Source organism: Acomys russatus, chromosome 12 (assembly GCF_903995435.1).
Source record: "Acomys russatus chromosome 12, mAcoRus1.1, whole genome shotgun sequence".
NCBI lineage: Eukaryota > Metazoa > Chordata > Mammalia > Rodentia > Muridae > Acomys > Acomys russatus.
In genome coordinates, this window is record NC_067148.1 from 13,697,387 (window position 1) to 13,719,032 (window position 21,646).

Consider the following 21,646-nt stretch of genomic DNA (forward strand, 5'->3'; position numbering starts at 1 on the left):
CAGTAACAACTTATAAAATGCACCTAAGAATGGTTTTTATTTGCTAGTCAGGTGGCACTGTATTTAGGACAGCATGAAATTAGATATGAACACACACACATATATATATGTGTGTGTGTGTATATAATATTCTGTGATTCACTGGGATTTAAAAATTATCCTAGGGGCTGGAGATATGGCTCAGAGGTTAATAGCACCATTCACTCTTCCAAAGGTCCCGAGTTCAATTCCCAGCAACCACATGGTGGCTCACGGCCACCTATAATGAGATCTGGTGGGCAGACGCACATAGGGGCAGAATACTGTAAAAATAATAAATATTATTAAAAAATTATTCTAAAAGGAAAAAAAAAATAAAGCCAATGGGGTATCATATCTGCACTATCCAGGAATAGCACAATCTAGAAAGCCACCGCACTGAGTGTGTGAGCTTAACTTAGTGCTTCATTCAGACAGCACTCCACTGCTTCCACGTCAGTAAGCTCATTACATTACTAAAGAAACAGACTTATGCAAGAAAATCCTAATGGGGCATTTTCACTTTTATCCCTACATGGCTAAAATAAAGAGCTTTAGTACGGTTTTTACAAATATTGTTTATTTTAATGAAGCTGGTACAGACGATGTCCCTTGAAAACCCATGTCCCAGGCCAAAAAGTACAAACAGAATCAGAAGGAGCAGTGTCTGCTGCATACACTTCTGCATAAGTAACTTTATTAACTGATGAAAATTAGAGCTTTCCTGGGATCTTCTGACCAGACTGTCTTCCTCAAGACACCTTCTCTCCAGTGAGGCCTTCTTCCTAGTTAGCTGTCACTCTCACTGTGTCTGTCACCTTGACTACAGCATGTTGTTCTTCTTTTGGTCCAGACCCTCAGATTTTAAGAGTAGCTTCAAGCTGAGGAAGGCCATTTTTCCACAGTTCAGTTCTCTGAAAAACTTCCACCTCCCACTGAAAATCACAGTCCAGGAGTGAAGCAACCACATGCTGGAACTTCAGGGCCAACTGGGAGGTCACAGGAAAGCTTGCACTGGCCGGTCTACCATCACAAACCTGAAAATGCACAGTCCTGAAAAGGGTGGCCTCTCTGTGCACACATCAGAGTTTTTAAAAGAAGAAGGGCAATATTAAGGGAGCTGAGGTCTGGTCACCAAAAGTCAGCACAACAAAAACAACCAATAATGAATATTGAACACTAGAATTCAGATTACCAGATGTTCTAAAGAGGTGGAGTGCCAGTATTCAATTTTCATTTTGAACACCACATTACAAAAGAACTATTTTTAAAAATAAAAAAGGATTGAGGGAAAAGGGGAAAAAATAAAAAGAATTATCTAAACCGTCGAGTGACCCCCCGTTTGTTCCTGATAAACTTCAATCACATCTTCTTCCTCCATCCCCAGCTAGAAGAAAGGAAAAATATGTTAATACTAGACTATAAAAGCATTACTTTTAATTTTTAATATTTTATCTATTTATTACATAATGCGTTATTCCTGAACACTAGAATAGGACACTGGATCTCATTATAGATGTCTATGAGCCACCATGTGGTTGATGGAAATTGAACTCAGGACCTCTGGAAGAGGAAGCCAGTGCTCTTAACTGCTGAGCCATCTCTCCAGCCTCCAAAAGCATTATTTTTATTTGGCTGCAATTATATACCCACTATTTTATGGTACAAGAAGATACTTATGTCACCTGTAATTAATAAGCTTCTAAAAATGAAAATATTATTCTGAGATGCTACCACGGGGGAGGTGGAAGAGGAATACGGAGTTCCAAGGCCATCTTCAGTTAGTTCCAGGCCAACCTGGACAATATAAGATTGTCTGGAAAGGCTGGGCATGTTGGCGCATGCCTTTAATCTTAGCATTTGGGAGGCAGAGGCAAGCAGATCACTGTAAATTTGAGACCAGCCTGGTCTACATGGCAAGTCCAGGACAGGCAAGGCTACACAGAGAAACCCTGTATCGAGAAGGGGGAGGGGGAGGGAGAGAGGGAGAGAAAGTATCTGAACAACTGGAAGAAGGCAGAGGCAGGCTGATAAATCTCTGTGGGTTTCAGGCCAGCCTGGTCTATTTAGTGAGTTCCAGGACAACAAGGACTATATAGCAACCTTGTCTTGAAAAACCAACCAAAGAAACAAACAAAAAACTAGAAGGGGAAAAAGAATACTTTTCATCTAAAGAACATTAAAAATTTAATGTGATGGAGACTGTGGCAGGTATTTTAAGTTTGAGGATTACCTAGGCCATCTACCTAGACCTTGTCTCAAAAACAAAGGCAGCCAGCACACCTTTTAATCCCAGCACCTAGGGAGGCAGTGTTAGGCCAACCTTGATGAGTTTGAGACAAGCTTGCTTACAAAGTGAGTTCCAGGACAGCCAAGGCTACACACATAGTGAGAATAACAACAACAGCAAGAACAAAAGCCAAGCACAGCCAGGGATCAGTAGAGAGGCCTGAGCAAAAAACCAAGCAGGGCAGCGATGGCGCACGCCTTTAAATCCCAGCACGTGGGAGGTAGGGTCAGATCTCTGAGTTCAAGGCCAGCCTGGTCTACAGAGTTCCAGCAAAGACGGTTTCAAAGAGAAACCCTGGGTTGCGGGGGGGGGGGGGGGGGGGGGTTCTTTGTATGTTTATGGGTGTTTTGCTGCCTGGAGCACAGGGGAGTCAGAAGAGGGCATCATATCCCTCAGAACTGGAGTTACAGATGATTATCAACCATCATGTAGGTGCTGGGAACTGAAACCAGGTCTTCTGAAACAGCAGTAAGTACTCATAACCTCTCAGCCCCAAGGAACTTTTTTGTCCCCAGGTTGTTGAAATGGGCATAGAACCCACCCCCAAGATGCCCACAGATCAGAATGACTCCCATATATGCATCATGGCCCCCATGGACCTATGTGTGCATTCAAATACACATACACATAATAAATAAAAATTTAAAACTATTCCCTTTTCCTCTTTTATTTTGGTGCTAGGGATCAAATTCTGGAACACTTGCAAACTAAGCACATGCCCAGTCCTAACCGTTTTTATCCAAAATCCTATTTTTTTTTTCAAAATCCTTTTTTTTAATTTCAAACTTTTGATTCAGGAAAGAAAAAAATACTTACTTCTTTTGGAGTATGATTATCTGCAATTCTCTGACCTTCAAAGAGAAACCTGAGTGAATTCATTGGAACACCCTAAAAAAAAGAAAAAAGTGTGTGTAAAAATCTTAGGTTATGCCAGGCCTACACAGAGAAACCCTGTCTAAAAAGACTAAAAAAAGAAAAAGCGGAAGATGGTGAAACATGAAAGGCTTAAAAAGCCATATAGATCATAGGATTAGATTGCTGATTCAATTATAATTATCATATAATGGGGACTAATTATTTGTTAGGAAGGCCTTCATGTACCAAGTACTTTATATAGCCATAATGTTCTTTTTGTTGTATGTTTTTGTTGTTTGTTTTTTTTTCGAGACAGGGTCTCTCTGTGTAGCCTTGGCTGCCCTGGAACTCTCTTTGTAGACCAGGCTGTCCTCGAACTCACAGAGCTCCGCCTGCCTCTGTCTCCCAAGTGCTGGGATTAAAGGTGTGCGCCACTATACATGGTCAGAATTTTCTTTGCAAAGACTCAAGAAGGTATTATCACCTCATCTTCATTTTTGTAAGGCCTGTAGGTAAGAGAAGCTAGGTAAGAATTTTAGCTCAGACGACTGATAAACCTGTCTTCTCAACCCTATTGTGCTCATTTCCCACTTTGAGCTAGCATAAAAGGAAAGGTCTTGGATATGTGTATGCCCGTATTAGTTTCTAACTATATAAGCAAAACTAGTTTTAAACATTAAATCTAAGCTGGGCGTAGTGGCACATGCTTTGAATCCCAGCACTCGGGAGGCAGAGGCAGGTGGATCACTGTGAGTTCGAGGACAGCCTGGTCTACAAAGCGAGTCCAGGACAGCCAAGGCTACACAGAGAAACCCTGTCTTGAAAAACAAAAAGACAAAAGACAAACAAGAATCTGAAGAATTGGATAATGCAAAAGAACTAGCTAGCTAAGGCCCAGCAGTGTGAACGTGTGTGTGTGTGTGTGTGTGTGTGTGTGTGTGTGTGTACACACACAATATTTAGAGCAGGTTAGGTCTAAATGCCCCAAAAGATGTATGTATGTGGGTGTGTTTGTGTGTATGTGTGTGTGTGTATACATGTATGTATGTATGTATGTATGTATGTATGTATGTATGTATATTTTTAATAAAATTTAATTTAAAAAACTATTTAACTTAAACACTTTTATCTGGGGGTGTTTAAAACACTGTCTCTGAAAAAAAATTACAAAGAAATTAAAATATACCAACTGTGGTGACATACACCTTTAATTCCAGCACTCAGGAGGCAAAGGCAAAAGGGTATCTGAGTTCTAGGATAGCCTGGTCTACATAGTAAGTTCCAGAATAGCCAAGGCTACATAGAGACCCTGTCTCAAAACAAGCAAACAAAAAGTTCAACCTTGGTTATCTCTGTGTATTGTTTCCTTCTTGTTTTGCTTTTAGTTTTATGAGACAGGGTTTCGTGCAGCAGAAGATAGCCTTGACCTCTTCATCTCCTGTCTGCATTATGCCATCTGTGTTGGGATTACAGGTATATCTTACCATAACTAGCACAATTTCCATTACGACGTTCCTTTCTTTTCTTTTTTTTCACAAGACAGAGTCTCTCTGTGTAGCCTTGGCTGTCCTGGAACTCTCTTTGTAGACCAGGCTGGCCTGGAATTCACAATGATCCACCTGCCTCTGCCTCTCTAGTGCTAGGATTAAAAGTGCACCATCACACCCAGCCCCATTTTTCTTATTTACAGGTATTTGTGTATTTGAGGCAGGGTCTCACTCTGTAGCCTCGGTTGTCCTGGAACATTTTATGTAGCTGAAGATGATCTTGAACATTTTCCCAAATTTTATTATTTGTAAGTATAAGACGTATGTATTGCTGTGAGTTCCAGGCCAGCCAGCCTGGTCTACAAAGTGAGTCCAGGACAGCCAAGGCTATGTCTAAAAAAAAAAAAAAAAAAAAAGAAAGAAAGAAAGAAAAGAAAAGAAAACAAAACAAAAGAAGTAGAAATATTTTAAGTACTTATTTGTTTGTTTGTTTTTATGTATGGGGGTGTTTTGCCTGCCTATATGTCTGCCCATCACTGTGCAGTACTCACAGAAAGGCATCAGATCCTCTAGGATTGGAGTCGCAGAGGGTTGTGAGCCACCAAGTGGGTGCTGGGAATCAAACCCAGGTCCTTTGGAAGAGCAGTCAGTGCTCTTAAGTGCTGAGCCATGTTTCCAGCCAAGAAAATATACTAATTATAGATTTAAATTTGATATGAGACATAAAACTCAATACAATCACAGGGAAATTTCACAGTAATCACAAAAAAAGGCATGTCTTTATGTTTATATACAGAAGTAAACCATCTGGACAAAAATATTCATTTTAGTAGTCAGTAAAATCGAGTTAACTTTCAAACTATTTCTATATTCATTAATACAAACTTTGAAATGGGATAACTGATAACATTAGGGTGTTTTCCTTAAGCTCCTAATAATGAAAATAGAATGTCTTTTGGCAAAGCACTGTCTTTAATGTCATAATATACAAACCTGTCTTTGACAGTATGATTCTTTGAGTTTCTTGAGATGTGTTGTCATTTTCACTTTGAAATGTATCTCACTGCTATCCTAAGGAGATAAAGGGAAACATTATTCCTTCTTTGTCTACATTACTTAGTTACTTGAACCTAACCATTTAATTATGCCTTGTCAATTATAGTTTTCCACAAAAATATTCTTTTTACTATTCCTAACTAGTTTCACTAAAACAGTCTAACCAAATTCCAAGTTACTTTTTAACAATCCATTATAAAAATTAGTAAAACAAAAATGTTTTAGGTATCAAAATTATTAGTATAAATTTGTATGTCAAAGGATACATTCTTTCATTATAGCATATACATCAAAATAAATACTGTGAAAATAAAAATGAACTGCTACAAACCTTCACAAGCAATCAAAACACAGCTTTTCTACCACTAAGTGACACAATGAATCTGTTATCAGAAACATGAATAAACTTCAGTAAGTCAAACTGAAGGTTTGGGGCTAGGCATGTTACCTAGTGGAGTATTTGCCTTGCATACATAAGATCTGACATTCAATCCCCAGCATGCCTCCTATTAAAATGATTTAACTACAGACACTTTTCTTCTACCCAGATTTTCAAGCAAATAATAATCAGAAAAAAAAAAAAAAAACCTAGCATTTGCATTATCATAAAATTTTAAAACCAATCCCTGTGAATATACATCATGTTCACAAATGTACATATTAACATATTTAATATGCTCATGGTTATAATTTCATAAGATAAAAACATCTACAGCATGCCTAATGCAATACAATTCCAAGCCAGATACAACAGCTCATGTCTATAATACCAGCACTCAGGAGGAGGAGACATAAGTTCAAGACCAATCTTGCTTACACTTTAAGTTCTAGGGCAGCCTGGGCTACACAATGCTTTAGCCCGGCACATGGGAGGCAGAGGCAGGTGGATCTCTGGACAGCCACAGCTGTTACACAGAGAACCCTGTCTCAAAAGGAGGGGTGAGGGAAAGATCAATGTAACGAAATAAACTTGTACCTATAGTTAGTTGATTTCTGCCATCTCTCTGCCAAGACAGTTTAATGTGAAAAGGTGCCTTTGTGGCGCTGGTAGGTTGAACCCAGGGCCTACATGCTAGATAGTTATTCTACCTCTGAGTTTATGATCCCAGCCACTTCTTTTTTTAATGTTTTGAAATTAAAATATAATTCCATCATTCTCACCTTTCCTCATGCAAGCCCTCTTGCACACCTCCCTTTCTCTCAAATTTATGGCCTCTCACTTTTCTTTCACTGTCGTTAGACACATGCACACACACATAATCCTAAATATATAAACAGAATCTGCTCAGTATGTACAATGTTACTTGTATCTAGATGATTTCAGGGCTGACTACTGGTATTATATAACCAGTTCACAGCCACTCTTCCTGAAGAAGACTATTTCTCCCACTGTTAGAATCCCTTAGTTGCCCACAGCTCTTTGTATAGTGTTGGGCCGTATGAGTGTTCCCCCTTCCATGTTAGAATGTCCTGGTGATGTCTTTGTTTAGTTTTTTTTTTTAGGCATCCATGATGGCATTTCATCCTAGGCAGGCCTTAAAACTGAGATTCTTCTAACTTAACCTCAAGTAGCTGGGATTACAGGCCTAAACTATCAGGCTCTTCAAAGATGGTCTTTTTAACTAATGGCCCAGGAAAACACTCATACAAAAATAACTGAAAAATAGTAATAAAAGATGCTACAAAGTGAGTCCAGGACAGACAAGGCTACACAGAGAGACCCTGTCTTGAAAAGCAAAAAAGCAAAACAAAACAAATATATATATATATATATATATATATATATATATATATATATATATATATATATATATATATAATAATAATAAAAGATATAACTCTAAGAGCTAAACTGTAAGACTCTCAGAAGAAAGCACAGGTATAAATCTTTGCAACCCTGGATGATAACAGTGTATTTCACTAGCAGGGCAATGGTAGCGCACACCTTTAATCCCACCACTCAGGAGGCAGAGGCAGGCCGATCTCTAAGTTTGAGGCCAGTCTACAAAGCAAGCCCAGGATAGGCAAGGCTACACATAGAGAAACCCTATCTCAAAAAACAAGGACTTTTTTGGTTGTTTTGTTTTTGTTTTTCGAGACGGGGTTTTTCTGTGTAGCCTTGGCTGTCCTAAACTCACTCGTATACCAGGCTGGCCTCAAACTGACAGCAACCTGCCTGTCTCTGCCTCCTGAGTGCTGGGGTTAAAGGCATGTACCACCACGCCTGGCCCTGCTGGCACCTTTTTAATTCCAGTACTTGGAGGAAAAAGCAGATGGATCTCTATAGTTTGAAGTCAGCCCAGTCTACCCGTTAAGTTCAAGACCAGGCAAGGGCTTCATAGTAAGACCCTCCCTTGAAAACAATCAGTATCAGCCTCTTTTACCCCCAACAGATACATGTACAGTAAGTGAAAATGCAATTTAAAGAAAAAGAAAGAAACCGCAATTTTAAGTAACTTGTCTTACTTAGTATTTTTCCTGTGTGTTCACACACTGGAAGAATGTCAATAGAGAAAATAATGAAACTCACCTGTCCAATAACTTTGAGTTTAATGTATTCTCCTTCCTTCTTATCCCCTAGGTCCTCAGTTGAAGGTTTTGCCTCCTGAAAAAAAAATTTCCAGATTAAAATTTCCCAAATACTATGTTAAGTTACTTATGAGAACCCATTACATTTCCCCAAGTAACAGAGTCTGCACCAGAGAATACAGAGAGCATTTACTTCTCCACCACTCAGCTGTTCTTCAAACTCCCCATTCACTAAAGAAAAAGAAACAGAAGATGGAGGTGGTGGCGGTCCAGCACTGGGAGGCAGAGGCAATCGGATATTTTTTTGTTTTGTTTTTTCGAGACAGGATTTCTCTGTGTAGCCTTGATAGGAAATCCTAGCCCACTGTGGGCAGGACCACGCTTAGGCAAGTAGTCCTGCATTATAATAAGCAATTATAATAAGCAAGCAAGCAAGCTGAGAAAGCCAGTAACCAGCATTCCATTCCTCCAAGATTTCTGCTTCACAGCTCCTGCCTTCTGGTTGGTTCCTACTTGAGTTTTGCCCTAGCGAACCACTGACTTGGAAATGTATGCAAGGTTTGGTCTGGTCAGTGGTTTTTTTTTTGTTTTGTTTTTGAGACAGGGTTCTCCTGTGTAGTTTTCGCTGCCCTGGACTTGCTTTATAGACCAGGCTGGCCTGGAACTCACAATGATCTGCCTGCCTCTGCCTCCCCAAGTGCTGGGGTTAAAGGTGGGTGCCACTATGCCCAGCCAGAATGGGCCTTTAGTAATCTCAGTCTCTCTTCTCTGTCCTGTTTTGTTTTGTTTTAAGTAGCCAATACAGAATAGTAGAGGATACTAGTTATAAAACTAGTTATAAAAGCATTCAGTCTAAGTAGGTCATCAAAGAAAGGACAGTTCCAGAGAGCTGACTGGCTTGGCTAGCAAGAGGTTACAGCCAACAGAGCATAAGAAAGTAGTGACAAATTTTCAGGGCTGAATCACTAAGAGATTGACTCTTTATAACTGGAAAGGTAAAAGAATTTACCAGGAACTAAGCACTATCAACTCTCCAAGGAACAACATGGGAACAGATGGCTATTCTGGAAAATGAACTAAACTAGAAAACATAGAAAACACAACAGTTTGCATTTGTAAGTGTACAAAATTCACAAGGGTACTATGTACTATTTCAAGTCAAAAGAACTTAATAAACCAAGAGCAGTGGTGCATGCCTTTAATCCCATCCCAGCACTTGGGAGGCAGAGGCAGGTGGGTCTCTGTGAGTTTGAGGCCAGCCTGGTCTACAAAGGGAGTCCAGGACAGTCAAGGCTACACAGAGAAACCCTGTCTTGGGGGAGAGGGGGGAAGATCTTCACAAAGATGCATCGTGGCAGTCTGTACACAAACAGTTCAATCACATGGATAGAGCATCTCATTTAACTAATTTGTTACTAGTCCTTTCAGCTACATATGGATTGCTAATTCTTTTGGTTTGGTTTGGTTTTGGTTTTTCTTTTTCTTTCTTTCTTTCTTTCTTTCTTTTCTTTTTTTTTTTTTGGAGACAGGATTGCTCTGTGTAGCCTTGGTTGTCCTGGACTCACTTTGTAGACCAGGCTGCACTTGAACTCACAGAGATCCACCTGCCTCTGCCTCCCAAGTGCTGGGATTAAAGGTGTGAGCCACCACTGCCCAGCTTGGTTTTGGTTTTTCAAGACAAGGTTTCTCCGTTTAATAGCCCTGGCTGTCCTGGACTCGCCATGTAGACCAGGCTGGCCTTGAACTGAACAGAGATCCACCTGCCTCTGACTCCCAGTGCTGGGATTAAAGGCTTGTGCCACCATGCCCAGCAACTGAAAGCGGACAAACTCTGGGAAAATACTTTTCCTCCTCTTCCTCCTTCTTGACTTTTTTGTTTCTCTTTTGATTTTTGAAACAGGGTCTCTTTATGTACTCCTGTCTGTCCTGGAACTCACTCCATATATACAGTAGACCAGGCTGGCCTTGAATTCGAGATCCTCCTGCCTCTGCTTCCTGAGTACTGTGATTAAAGGGGTATGCCTGGTTTATTTTTTAATATACTATTTTGCATATGGTCTTGCCTGAACATATGTCTATGTACCACATGCATGTAGTGCCCAGAGAGGCAAGAAAAGGGCGTTGGATCCCTGAAAACTGAAGTTACAGGTAGTTATGAGCCATCACATGGGTGCTAGGAATCAAACCAGGGCCCTCTGAAGAGTACTCTTAACTGCTAAGCCAACTTTCCAGTACCTATTTATTTGATTGTTGAAAACATTATTATATTCCTTTTGAAAAATAGGATACAAGGCTGGGCCTGGTGGCATAAGCCTTCAATCCCAGCATTCAGACTGACCTCTGTGGTTTGAAGCTAGCCCAGCTAGGACTACATAGTGAGACTCTGCCCCTCACACACACAAAAATAATAAATAAGTAATAAATAAATAAGAAGGTGGGTAGGGAGAAAAGAGAATAAGAGAAGTAGGATATAGTACTATAGGTACATTAAAAGAAAAAAAAAAATCCTTCCCAGGGAGTTTGCTGTGAGATTGTGGACTGTGTCTCATAGAAATGTCAGAAGCCACACATCCATGAAGTCTTATCAACATGGATGCTTAAACAAGACCTGAACAAGGTGACAGCAGCAGACATGCTAATGCAGATGGGGCAGGGAGAACTCCTAAGAACTACTAAGGAATGCCAAGAGTAAACAACAGTCTTACAAGTAACAGTATACAGACTGTGTAAGTAATATTTATGTACTTGGGAATATACATACACACATGTAACAAATAAAGAGGCCAGGAATTTCAAAGAACAAAAGGGACGGTTTGGAGGGAGGAAAGGGTAAAAAGGAATAATGTAATTATAATTTTAAAAAATTTTATAGCCCTATTTACATGTGAATGCCTGAAAGTCAGGCTTGGAAAACAAACAGGATCTCTTTGAGTTCCAAAGCGAGCCAAGGACAACTAGGACTACACAGAGAAACCTTTTCTGGAAAACCCAACAATAAAAAAGGAATGGTGCAGGATGCTGTAGATTTAAAAAAAAAAATAAAATGAGCTATGAACTATAAAATACACTGTAAACACATTTAAGTTTTCTATAATAAAAATTTTCCACTATAAAATGTATTTAAACTTAAAAAAATATTCTTTATTTCCTAAGAAGGCCCGACAAAATAAAATTGAGCAATTTTAATTCTTCAATCCATTATTAAAATGTTAAATCTGGGTGTGGTGGCCCAGGCCTTTAATCCTAGCACTTGGGAGGCAGAGGCAGGAGGATCGCTGTGAGTTCAAAGCCAGCCTGGTCTACAAAGTGAGTCCAGGACAGCCAGGGCTGTTACACAGAGAAACCCTGTCTTGAAGAAACTAAACAAAAACAAAAAAATGCCTGAGCAAGATGGCTTGGTGGACAAGGGGTCAAACTGAATGAAACAGAACAAAAGATCTGGACTAGAATAGATAAGCCATAACTCACTTTAAAGGTTAGGTTAATGCCGGGCGGTGATAGTGCAAGCCTTTAATCCCAGCACTCAGGAGGCAGGTGGATTGCTGTGAGTTTGAGGCCAGCCAGGCCCGCCAAGGCTACACACAGAAACCCTGTCTCGGGAAAAAAACAAAAAACCAAACAAACAAACAGGACCATTATTTCTCCATGTGTAAATGGGCCTTTAATACCTGTCTAGTGAGACATGAAATAAAATAACCTTTTCTTTCTACATTTTCTCCTACCTATACTCAAATACAAGCTATATCTACACTTGTTTCATGAGGAAAAACTAGCAGCATACTTGTTCAACCTAAGATCTATCAATCCCAAAGCAACCCTGACAAAAAGTACTATAAACAAGTATAGTATCATTTGGCTTACTTTTAAAGCAAGTCCTGTACTCAGTGGCTCTTCAAAGATGTAATCAACACTCAGAATGCTGAGGGAGAAAGACTGCCACAAGTGTGAGGCCTGCAAGGGCTACAACGTAAGAACCTGTCTCGAGCCAGGCAGTGGTGATGCATGCCTTTAATCCCAGCACTCAGAGGCAGCCAGAGCTTTTTGAGTTCAAAGCCTGGTCTACAGAGTGAGTTCCAGGGCAGCCTGTGTTACAGGGCTATTACACAAAGAAACCATGTCTTGAAAAAACAAACAAAAGAACCTGTCTCAAAAAAAAAAAAAAAAAAAAAAGCCTATATAACTACTTTGACATACTTCAAAAGGCAGACTCTCTGTATAAATGCCTTGCAGTAAAAATAGTCTGGAATGTAATATAACAATGACATTCATTGGGAGGCTGGAGAGATAGCTTAGAAATTAAGAGATCTTGGGTTTTATGCAAAGTGCTGGAGTTCAATTCTCTCACAACTAATTGTAACTCCAGCTCCAGGGAATCTGATGCCTTCTTCTGGCCTCCTTGGGTACCCAAACACATGTGGCATACACTCATAGGACATATAAACAGAAATAAAACTAAAAAGCAAAAAGCAGTAGTGTGTGTGAGCTAGGAAGATGGAACAGTGAATAAAAGTACTGCCAAGCGGGCTGGAGAGATGGCTCAGAGGTTAAGAGCACCGACTGCTCTTCCAAAGGTCATGAGTTCAATTCCCAGCAACCACATGGTGGCTCACAACCACCTATAATGAGATCTGGCGCCCTCTTCTGGCTTCCAGGCAGGATATTGTATACATAATAAATAAAGAAATCTTAAAAAAAAAAAAAAAAAAAGTACTGCCAAGCTTGACATCCTGAGATCAACTCCGAACTCTTCACACACAGTGGAAACAGAAAGCCAACACCACAAAGTTGCCCTCTAATCGGCAAGTGAACTCATGGCATGTGTGTAAACAAAGACACATACCCACAAAAATAAATATAATAAAAAGCTTAAACTACTGTCTATGGGATTCTCCCCATCCCATTTCTGTGGCTTGAGACAGGGTCTCACAGAGATTATAGGCATTTGCCAACGCACTCAGCTCATCTACGTATTTTAAACACAGTGCAGTGTGTGTGCAGTGTGGTGTAGTTGCAGAGGCAAAGGCAGAAGGGTCACTGTGAGTTCAAAACCATCCTGGTCTGTCTCAAAAAAAAAATTGTTTTAAATCAGTACATGGACTCTTGATCACCTCAACACACCTTTAAATAACTGATTCTAGATCCAGCAGGAGACCAGAACTCCACCCTTCCTCCTTCCTTCCTGTCTTTTCCTTCAGAGCCTCATTAACTCCAAAAAGGCAACTAAATGCAGAGTCAAGAGGAAGAAGAGGGGGAGGGGTCACAACATATCTCTAAAGACATTCTCCAGAAATATCCAAGTTTTGAACCACAAAACTAAGGTGCTCAATAATATAATCTGTCAACTTACTTACAAGTCTGTTAAAAATTGAGTATCACAATTATCTATGAAAATATTCACAAGATGTTTTTACTATCATCTACAGCAATCCAAATGCATGGCTTGAGAGGGCTCCATGGGTAGCAGCACAGGCTGCTCTTCCAGAGGACAAGCCAGGCTTAGTTCCCAGTTCACAAGGCAGCTCACAGTCATGCTGAACTCCAGTTCAGGAAGGACACTTGATGCTAGTGTGACTTCCAGAGGCACCAGGCAAGCATACGGTACATACACATACATGCAAGCAGAGCACTCATAAAAATGAAATAAAGCTTTTTTAAAAATTAGAAAGAGAGCCAGGTGTGGTGGCGCACGCCTTTAATCTGTGCGCTCGGAAGGCAGAGGCAGGCGGATCGCTGTGAGCTCGAGGCCAGCTGGTCTACAAAGTGAGTTCAGGACAGGCAAGGCTACACAGAGGAACCCTGTCTCGAAAACCCAAAGAAGAAGAAGAAAGAAAAAAAAGAAAGAAAGAAAGAGAAGAAAAAAAGCAAGCCAGGTGGTGGTGGCGCACACCTTTATTCCTAGCACTCAGGAGGCAGAGGCAGGCGGATGACTGTGAGTTCGAGGCCAGCCTGGTCTACAAAGTGAGTCCAGGACAGCCAAGGCTACACAGAGAGACCCTGCCTCGGAAAAAAAAAATTAGAAAGATACTTATGTAAGGAACATTATATGCCAACGCTGTAACAGAGCTAACAGAAATACTATAGGAGCATCACAATTATTTGAAAAATGTTTTACTCTCGGAGTGTGCACGCGTACACCTTTAATCTCAGGTGTCAAGAGGCCATCCTGGTCTACATAAAAAGGCATTCCAAAATAGCCAGGGCTACAGAGACCCTGTCTTATTACCCCCAAAACAAAATAAAATACATTGAAATTCCAACTACTCAACTGTGAACACTTTTACCCTATCACACTACACTATAAAAGTTATAATCAAAATGTTGCATTATAAGCAGTTTGCAGCATCTACTAGCAGCACTAACTCATCCAAGAAGATGACAGAATATACAGCACTCCTCTCCTAGGACATGAAATAACTAAAATATCCACTACTAACTAGCTGCTAACGTTAACTGCTATAGTTTAACATGTTCTAGTATTTGGTATATATAACTTATAACTTACATTTTAATACACAACCATTTTTTATTTTCCTGCAAACTGAAACTGTTGCCAGGATCAGCAGAGATTAATAACAAGAAGCTATAAAGAACACTGTAGAAACTAATGCTATTACAGCAGAGAAACACAAGCCACGTGGTAGACTAAAGATAACTGCAAGTTCTTTTTTTTTTTTTTTTTTAATTTTTAGAGACAGGGTTTCTCTGTGTAGCCTTAGCTGTCCTGGACTTGCTTTTGTAGACTAAGCTAGCCTGGAACTCAGAGCAATCTACCCGCCTCTACCTCCCAAATACTAGGATTTCAGGCATGCACCACCATGCCCAGCTTGCAAGTTCTTTCTTACTACTGCTACTCAGTGGTGGCTCATGCCTTTAATCCCAGCACTCAGGAGACAGAGGCAGCTGGATCACCAGCCTGGTTTATAGATTGAATTCCAGGACAGCAAAGGCTACACAGAGAAACCCTGCCTCAAAAAACCAGAAAGGACGTCCACTTATTTTAAAGTTACAGCAGGATATGGTGGCATACACTTGTAATCCCGAAATTTGGGAAGGTGAAAACAGCAGGATCATTACCAGCTTAGATACACAGTGAGATCACCTCAAAACAAAGAGAAAATCTGAAATTATTATTTGAAGTCACTATTTTAAGCACAAGATAAAAAGCTTCCAATTCCAAGAGTGGCCTCAGAAAATAAGATGTACATGAGCACTAGAGCACCCAAGGAATTCTTGTGTTTAAGACACACACATTATCAATACACCCCCAACCTGAGAGCATACACTCTAGGCTACCTTCCGAGACAGTTCAGTCTCATGCTTTTGCTATTACACAGCAGTATCTGGTGGTTCCTGCTCTCACTTATTAGCCAGCCTCTCAGAAGCAAGGATTCACTTAACCGGCATCTCTAAATCTTTAACATTCAATTCAGAACTTGTTCTGGGAACTAATAATGTAATAATATAGTCATTCAGCCTAATGCAACAGTTTCTAAATCTAGTAACAGACTCTCAATTATTTAAAATCCTATCAACAAAGAAGCAGTGGTGTACACTCGGGAGGCAGAGGTAGGCGGTCTGAGGCCAGCCTGGTCTACACAGCAAGTTCCAGGACAGCCAGGGCTACACAGAGAAACCCTTGTCTTAGAAAACTAAATAATAAATCCCTAAAATGTTAGCATACATTTTTATCATTTTTTAAAGACAAAATCCCTAAGAATAGCACTATTTCATACTGTTGCAAACTGTTTTAATGTGTAGCTCAATTAAAAAGGACTTGTTTTGCCAAGTGTGGTGGTGCGTATCTTTAATCCCTGCACTCAGGAGTTCCAGGCCAGCCAAGGCTACAGAGTTAAGAATCCAGGGGAAAAAATAAATAAAAGAAAGAAAGGTGAAAAGATTTGCTCCCATTTTTTTGTCACGTTTCTAAAAAAATTCACTAAGCATCCATGAAAGAATGCTAAGGGCCAGATGTGCTGGAGCACGCCTTTAATCCCAGGGCTCAGGAGGCAGAGGCAGGTGGATCGCTGTGAGTTCGAGGCCAGCCTGGTCTACAAAGTGAGTCCAGGACAGCTAAGGCTACACAGAGAAACCCTGTCTTGAAAAACAAAAAACAAAACAAAACAAACAAACAAAAAGGCTGGAAAGATGGCTCAGAGGTTAAGAGCAATGTCTGCTCTTCCAGAGGTCCTGAGTTCAATTCCCAGTAACCACATCCATCCATAGATGGCTCACAACCATCTATAATGTGATCTGATGCCCTCCTCTGGCCTGCAGGTGTACATGCAGGCAAAGCACTGTATACATAATAAAAAATCTTTTAAAAGAATGTGAAAAAAATAAACCACACACCAACTAGGTGTGGCAGTGTAACTCTAACCCCAGCTACACTGCAAGGCCAAGAAGGAGTACTCCAAGTTCAAAGACATCTTGTGCCACAGAGTGAAGTTCAAGACCTACCAAGGCAACTTAGACTAAATAAAGAGGAGACATAAGGATTTAGTGGCATAGTGCTTGCCTGTCAACCCATGTGAGGCCCTATGTCCACGCCCAGTAATCCTGGTGGAGTGAGTCCTATAACATAGTGTGGCTTCACAGATCCCCTGAAAACAACCTGTGTCCTAGGGTCCTTTTTTCTTTCTTCATTTTCTTTTTACAAGACGATTTCAAGCTGGAGCAAAAATAATCCTAAAACTTATTGTATAACTCTTTCTGATGTTGCCTTTTCATCAGGCTAACATGCTTTCTATCTAGTTCCTTCCAAAATAAAAGGCGGATGAAACCAAGCATTTACACTTGATCATTGCTCCCTGGTAACTAAGTAAACAACTGTCTGAGCAGATTTCTCATAAAGTAGTTTCTATCCCAAAATAGGAATTAACCCAGATTACTCATAGGTAAATCCACCCACAACTAATCGACAGTATGGGTAGGCTATAAAAATAGAAGCACCCTGGCCGCTCTGTGGTGAGGCACCCAGGAGGCAGAGACAGGGGGATCACTATGAGCTGGGGGACAGCCTGTCCTACAGAGCTCCAGGACAGCCATGGCTATACAGAGAAGCTCTGTCCTGAAAAAAACAAAAAATAAACGGGGGGGGGGAGGGAGAGACTTTAATCCCAGCACTCGAGAGGCAGAAGCAGGTGGATCCTTCTAAGTTCAAGGACAACCTGGACTACAGAGTGAGTTCCAAAGCTACACAGAAAAAACATTTCTCAAAAAAAAAAAAAAAGAAAGAAAGAAAAAGAAAAAACAAACAAACAACAAAAAAACAAAAAGGGAAATAAAAAGTAAAAGTTCAACTACATTGTGGAGTTGAATGGAAAAGTTTAATAATTATCACTAAAGAAGTAAAAGTCAAAAGTGACAACAGCACTTTACTATTACTTGGCAGCTTTCTGCAAATATCCTGCAACTGTACAACACGCATAAAGTTTTTTCCCTTTCCTCAAAAATATTAGTCCAGGGACGCCTGGAACTGGGGGGTGGGGGGAGGGGAGGGTCTGGTGGTGCACATGCTCAAGATATGTCGTTTACATGTATGAAATTGTCAAAGAACAACAAAAAAAAATGTGCTATATTTTTAAAAGGACCAATCATCTGCAGGTTAATGCCCAGATGAAATGGCTTACTGGTAATGGTACTCTTTAACAGTTTGTTGTTTCACGGTTACGCTGAGCGCTCCAACAACTGGAGAGTTGGTGGACCAATCCCGAGTAAGAAATGGAAAGTACAGAGAAAGAGCCGACCGCTCCGCACCCCCGGATGGGGTTAAAAAAAAAAAAAAAAAGCCTCAGAAGTGAGCAAAGGTGGACTGGCCTCCCAGGCAAACACAACGGAAAGCAGCGTCTTCGGGGTTCCCAGGAACCTCACACAAGGCTCCCTCGCCGCCCCGCAACGCCCGGGACCAAGATCCCGAAGTGGAGTCGAACCGCTTTTCAGGGCCACCAAGGCTCGCAGTCAGGGAGTCCCCTCCCGTTACATAACTGGGCCTAGAGCCTCGCTTCTGCCATCAGTCCTCGGAAAGGAAACGGTCGTTTTCCCTCCGGTGGCTCTTAGGGACCAGGGAGCGGGCCTGGGCCCCCGGCGGACCCGTGAGAAACCTGGGAGCCGTCGAGAGAGACGCAGCGGCCGGCAGCGTGGGGACGGAGGGGGGGAGCGCGGAGAAGGCCGCGGGGGGCGGGTGGACCCGGGAGCCCCGCGGTCCCAGGAGGCTCGGCTCGACTCGGCCAGGCCATCGGCGTCCCTCGCGGCCCCCTCCTCACCGGCAGCCCCCTCCCCCCCCCAGCCGCATCCCCTCCCCCGCGCCTCCGTTCTCCCCAGCCCCCAGCCTCAGCCAGCGGCCGACCGCCGTGAGCCCCGAGGCCCTGGCCCCGGTACCTGGTCAGACATGGTGACGGTGGCTTCACCCGGGGGGTCTCCGCACCACAGCGGCCTCCGGCAGGTAGAACCTCACTCTGAGGTTTACAAATCCGTCTCTACCCCACAGCACAACACCGCGGCTGCAGGGACTTCCGCTACGCCGCACGTCACTTCCGCTGCGCGCAGGGGAGAGTTTGGGAAGACGGGAAAAGGAGGCGGGAAAAGGCCTTGAAGAAGGCCGGGGTCTTCTGGGACGTACATTGCTTACCGGGAGCAAGAAACCGACTAGGTGTTCCGCCGGCGGGAGAACTAGGCCCGCTACCTTCTTAGCCCTTAGGAAGATGTGTGCTTTGCCCTTAGCCTGTCTGATTGGGATCAAACTGACAGCCTGGACTCCTCTCTCTTGGACGCCTTGCGCTCTTCTGAGGGTTGAACCAAGATAATTCTTTTGTCTCTTCCATCCTCCCTAAATATACTGAGTTACTAGTATAAGCTTTCTGTAACCTCCTCTTGCTTGCTGCCGCCTCACTCACGACCTTGGTTAAAAACTGCAAGGAAAAGATGACCCCTCAGGACACATCTTTTTTATTGATTGGGTTTTTTTTTTTTTTTTTTTTTTTTTTTTTGAGGCAGGGTTTCACTAAGAAGCCCTAGCCTTTCTAGAACTCGGCTATGTAAACTAGGCTAGCCTCAAACTCACAGATCCTCCTGCTTCTGCCTCCTGAGTGCTGGGATTAAAGGGGATCACTACACTCAGCTCTAGGACACAGTCTTGGTGGCTACAGCTTACTAAAATGCTATTGAAGGGGTTTTTTGGGTTTTGTGAGTTTTGTTTGTTTTTCGAGACAAGGTTTCTCTGTAGCCTTTGCTGCCCTGGACTCGCATTGTAGACCAGACTGGCCTGGAACTCAGTGGGTCCACTTGCCTCTGCCTCCCAAGTGCTGGGATTACAGGTGTGCGCCACCATGCCTGGCTTATTGAAGGTTTTTTGGTTGGTTGGTTTTTCAAAGCAGGGTTTCTCTGTGCACCCCTGGCTGTCCTGGACTCGCTTTGTAGACCAGCCTGGCCTCGAACTCAGAGATCTGCCTGCCTCTGCCTCCCGCTGTAAAAAGTTTTAAAGTTGTAGGCGGGAGCTACCTACAACCCATGAGTTAGTGGCCTTGTTTGTAATAGAAACGTCTTCCTTTCAATACAATGATCTTCTTGCATTCAGGGAAGATTAAGGAGAGAAAAAAACAAAACAAAACAAAAAAACAGAAAACTCACCAGGCACGGTGGCACATGTCTATAATCCCAGCACTCAGGAAGACAGAGGCACATGGATCACTGTAAATTCGAGGCCAGCCTGGTCTACAAAGTGAGTCCAGGACAGCCAAGGCTACACAGAGAGACCCTGTCTTGGAAAACCAAAAAATACAACAACAAAAGAAAAAAGATTTAAACTACAGGGCCAATATGGTGGCATACGCCTTTAATCTCGGCACTCTAGAGGTAGAGGCAGGTAGATCTCTGAATTTACAGCCTGCCTGGTCTACACATAGCAAGCTCAGGGACAGTGAGAGCTACACAATGAGACCCTGTCTCGAAAGGAAAAGGAGTATAGAGTGGTAATGGAGAGGTGGCTCAGTAGGTAAGAGCTCGTACTGCCCTTCAAGGAAACCAGATCCAGGTGCCCGCACCCACATCAGGTGGCTCACAGCCTCGGAATCTGATGCCCATTGCCTTCTACTGACACCTGCATGTTCATGGTACAAATAAACCTATTCAGCCGGGCGGCGGTGGTGGCACACGCCTTTAATCCCAGCACTTGGGAGGCAGAGGTAGGCAGATCTCAATGAGTTCAAGGCCAGCCTGGGTCTACAAAGCAAGTCCAGGACAGCCAGGAATACACAGAGAGACCCTGTCTTGAAACCCCCCCACCCCCACCCCCCCAAAAAACAAATAAACCTATTCAGGCTGACACATATACACTGAAATAAAAGATAAATCTTTTAAAAATGTAACCTGCAACATTCAGACATTTAATAAATAGCAACTCTATCTTTTGAGTCTTTTTGTTTTGTTTTGTTTTTTGAGACTGGGGTTTCTCTCGTAGTCCTGGCTGTCCTGGACTCACTTTGTAGACCAGGTTGGCCTCAAACTCACAGAGATCCACCTGCCTCCGCCTCCCGAGTGCTGGCATTGAAGGCATGGGCCACCACGCCCAGATTAATTTTTTTTTAAAGATTCATTTCTGTATTATGTGTACACTGTTCTGTCTACATGTAAGCCTGCGCACCAGAAGAGGGTACCAGACCTCACCATAGATGGTTATGAGCCAACACAGGGAATTGAACTCAGGACCTCTGGAAGAGAGCAGCTGGTGCTCTCTACCGTTGAGCCATCCCATCTCTCCAGCCCTAAACCACGAGTCTTAATTCTGTGTTAGAATGTAAAACTGTAGATGGTCACAGAGATCTGCCTGCCTCTGCTTCCCTGGGATTACAGGCATGTGCTACTGGACCAGCAAAAAATTTAAGCATTTTATTTTTATTATTTTATTTTGGTTTTTCTTTCTTTTTTTTTTTTTTTTTGTTTTTGTTTTTGTTTTTGTTTTTCGAGACAGGGTTTCTCTTTGTAGCCTTGGCCATCCTGGACTCACTTTGTAGACCAGACTGGCCTGGAACTCACAGTGATCCACCTGCCTCTGCCTCCCGAGTGCTGGGATTAAAGGCATGGGCCACCACACCTTAAATCTTTTATTTTTATTTAGTTAAAAGGGGAGAAATGTTGCAGGATATTTGATCACACTGTGACTCTGAGATTGTATTGTTTATTTAAAAAGCCTGTTTCTAGTTGTGGTGTGGCTCAGCCCTAGCACACACCTTTCATCCAAGAGCTTTCTGATTGAATATTATAAATAGGATTAAATAAAGTCAATCATAGGTCAAGAGGTGAAACAAGTGACCAGTTGACAGGGAGTGAACATAGGGAAAAAACAGAGAGAGAAAGAGGAAGTCAGGAGGACAATAGATAGACACCCAGGAAGTAGAAGGGGGAGACATTCAGTTTG

The 21,646-nt window shown here is 42.1% G+C and overlaps 1 protein-coding gene across 1 annotated transcript; it reads right to left on the minus strand.

Annotated features, from left to right (window-relative positions):
* Positions 1-801: 801 nt before the first annotated feature.
* Sumo1 (small ubiquitin like modifier 1) lies at positions 802-18,780 on the minus strand. Its single transcript, XM_051153870.1, has 5 exons — positions 18,613-18,780; positions 8,237-8,311; positions 5,644-5,721; positions 3,125-3,196; positions 802-1,405 (listed from the first exon to the last, which is right to left on the minus strand). The coding sequence occupies exons 1-5, from the start codon at positions 18,622-18,624 to the stop codon at positions 1,337-1,339; spliced, it is 306 nt and encodes a 101-aa protein (XP_051009827.1). The 5' UTR covers positions 18,625-18,780; the 3' UTR covers positions 802-1,336.
* Between the last annotated feature and the right edge of the window lie 2,866 nt (positions 18,781-21,646).

What these genes read in the sequence shown, in the direction of transcription:
- Sumo1 (XM_051153870.1), bottom strand. An exon ending in AACTCAAAGTTATTGGACAG is followed by an intron (nt 5,722 to 8,236) that starts GTGAGTTTCATT and finishes TTATCTCCTTAG; the next exon opens with GATAGCAGTGAGATACATTT. An exon ending in AATCATACTGTCAAAGACAG is followed by an intron (nt 3,197 to 5,643) that starts GTTTGTATATTA and finishes TCTTTTTTTTAG; the next exon opens with GGTGTTCCAATGAATTCACT.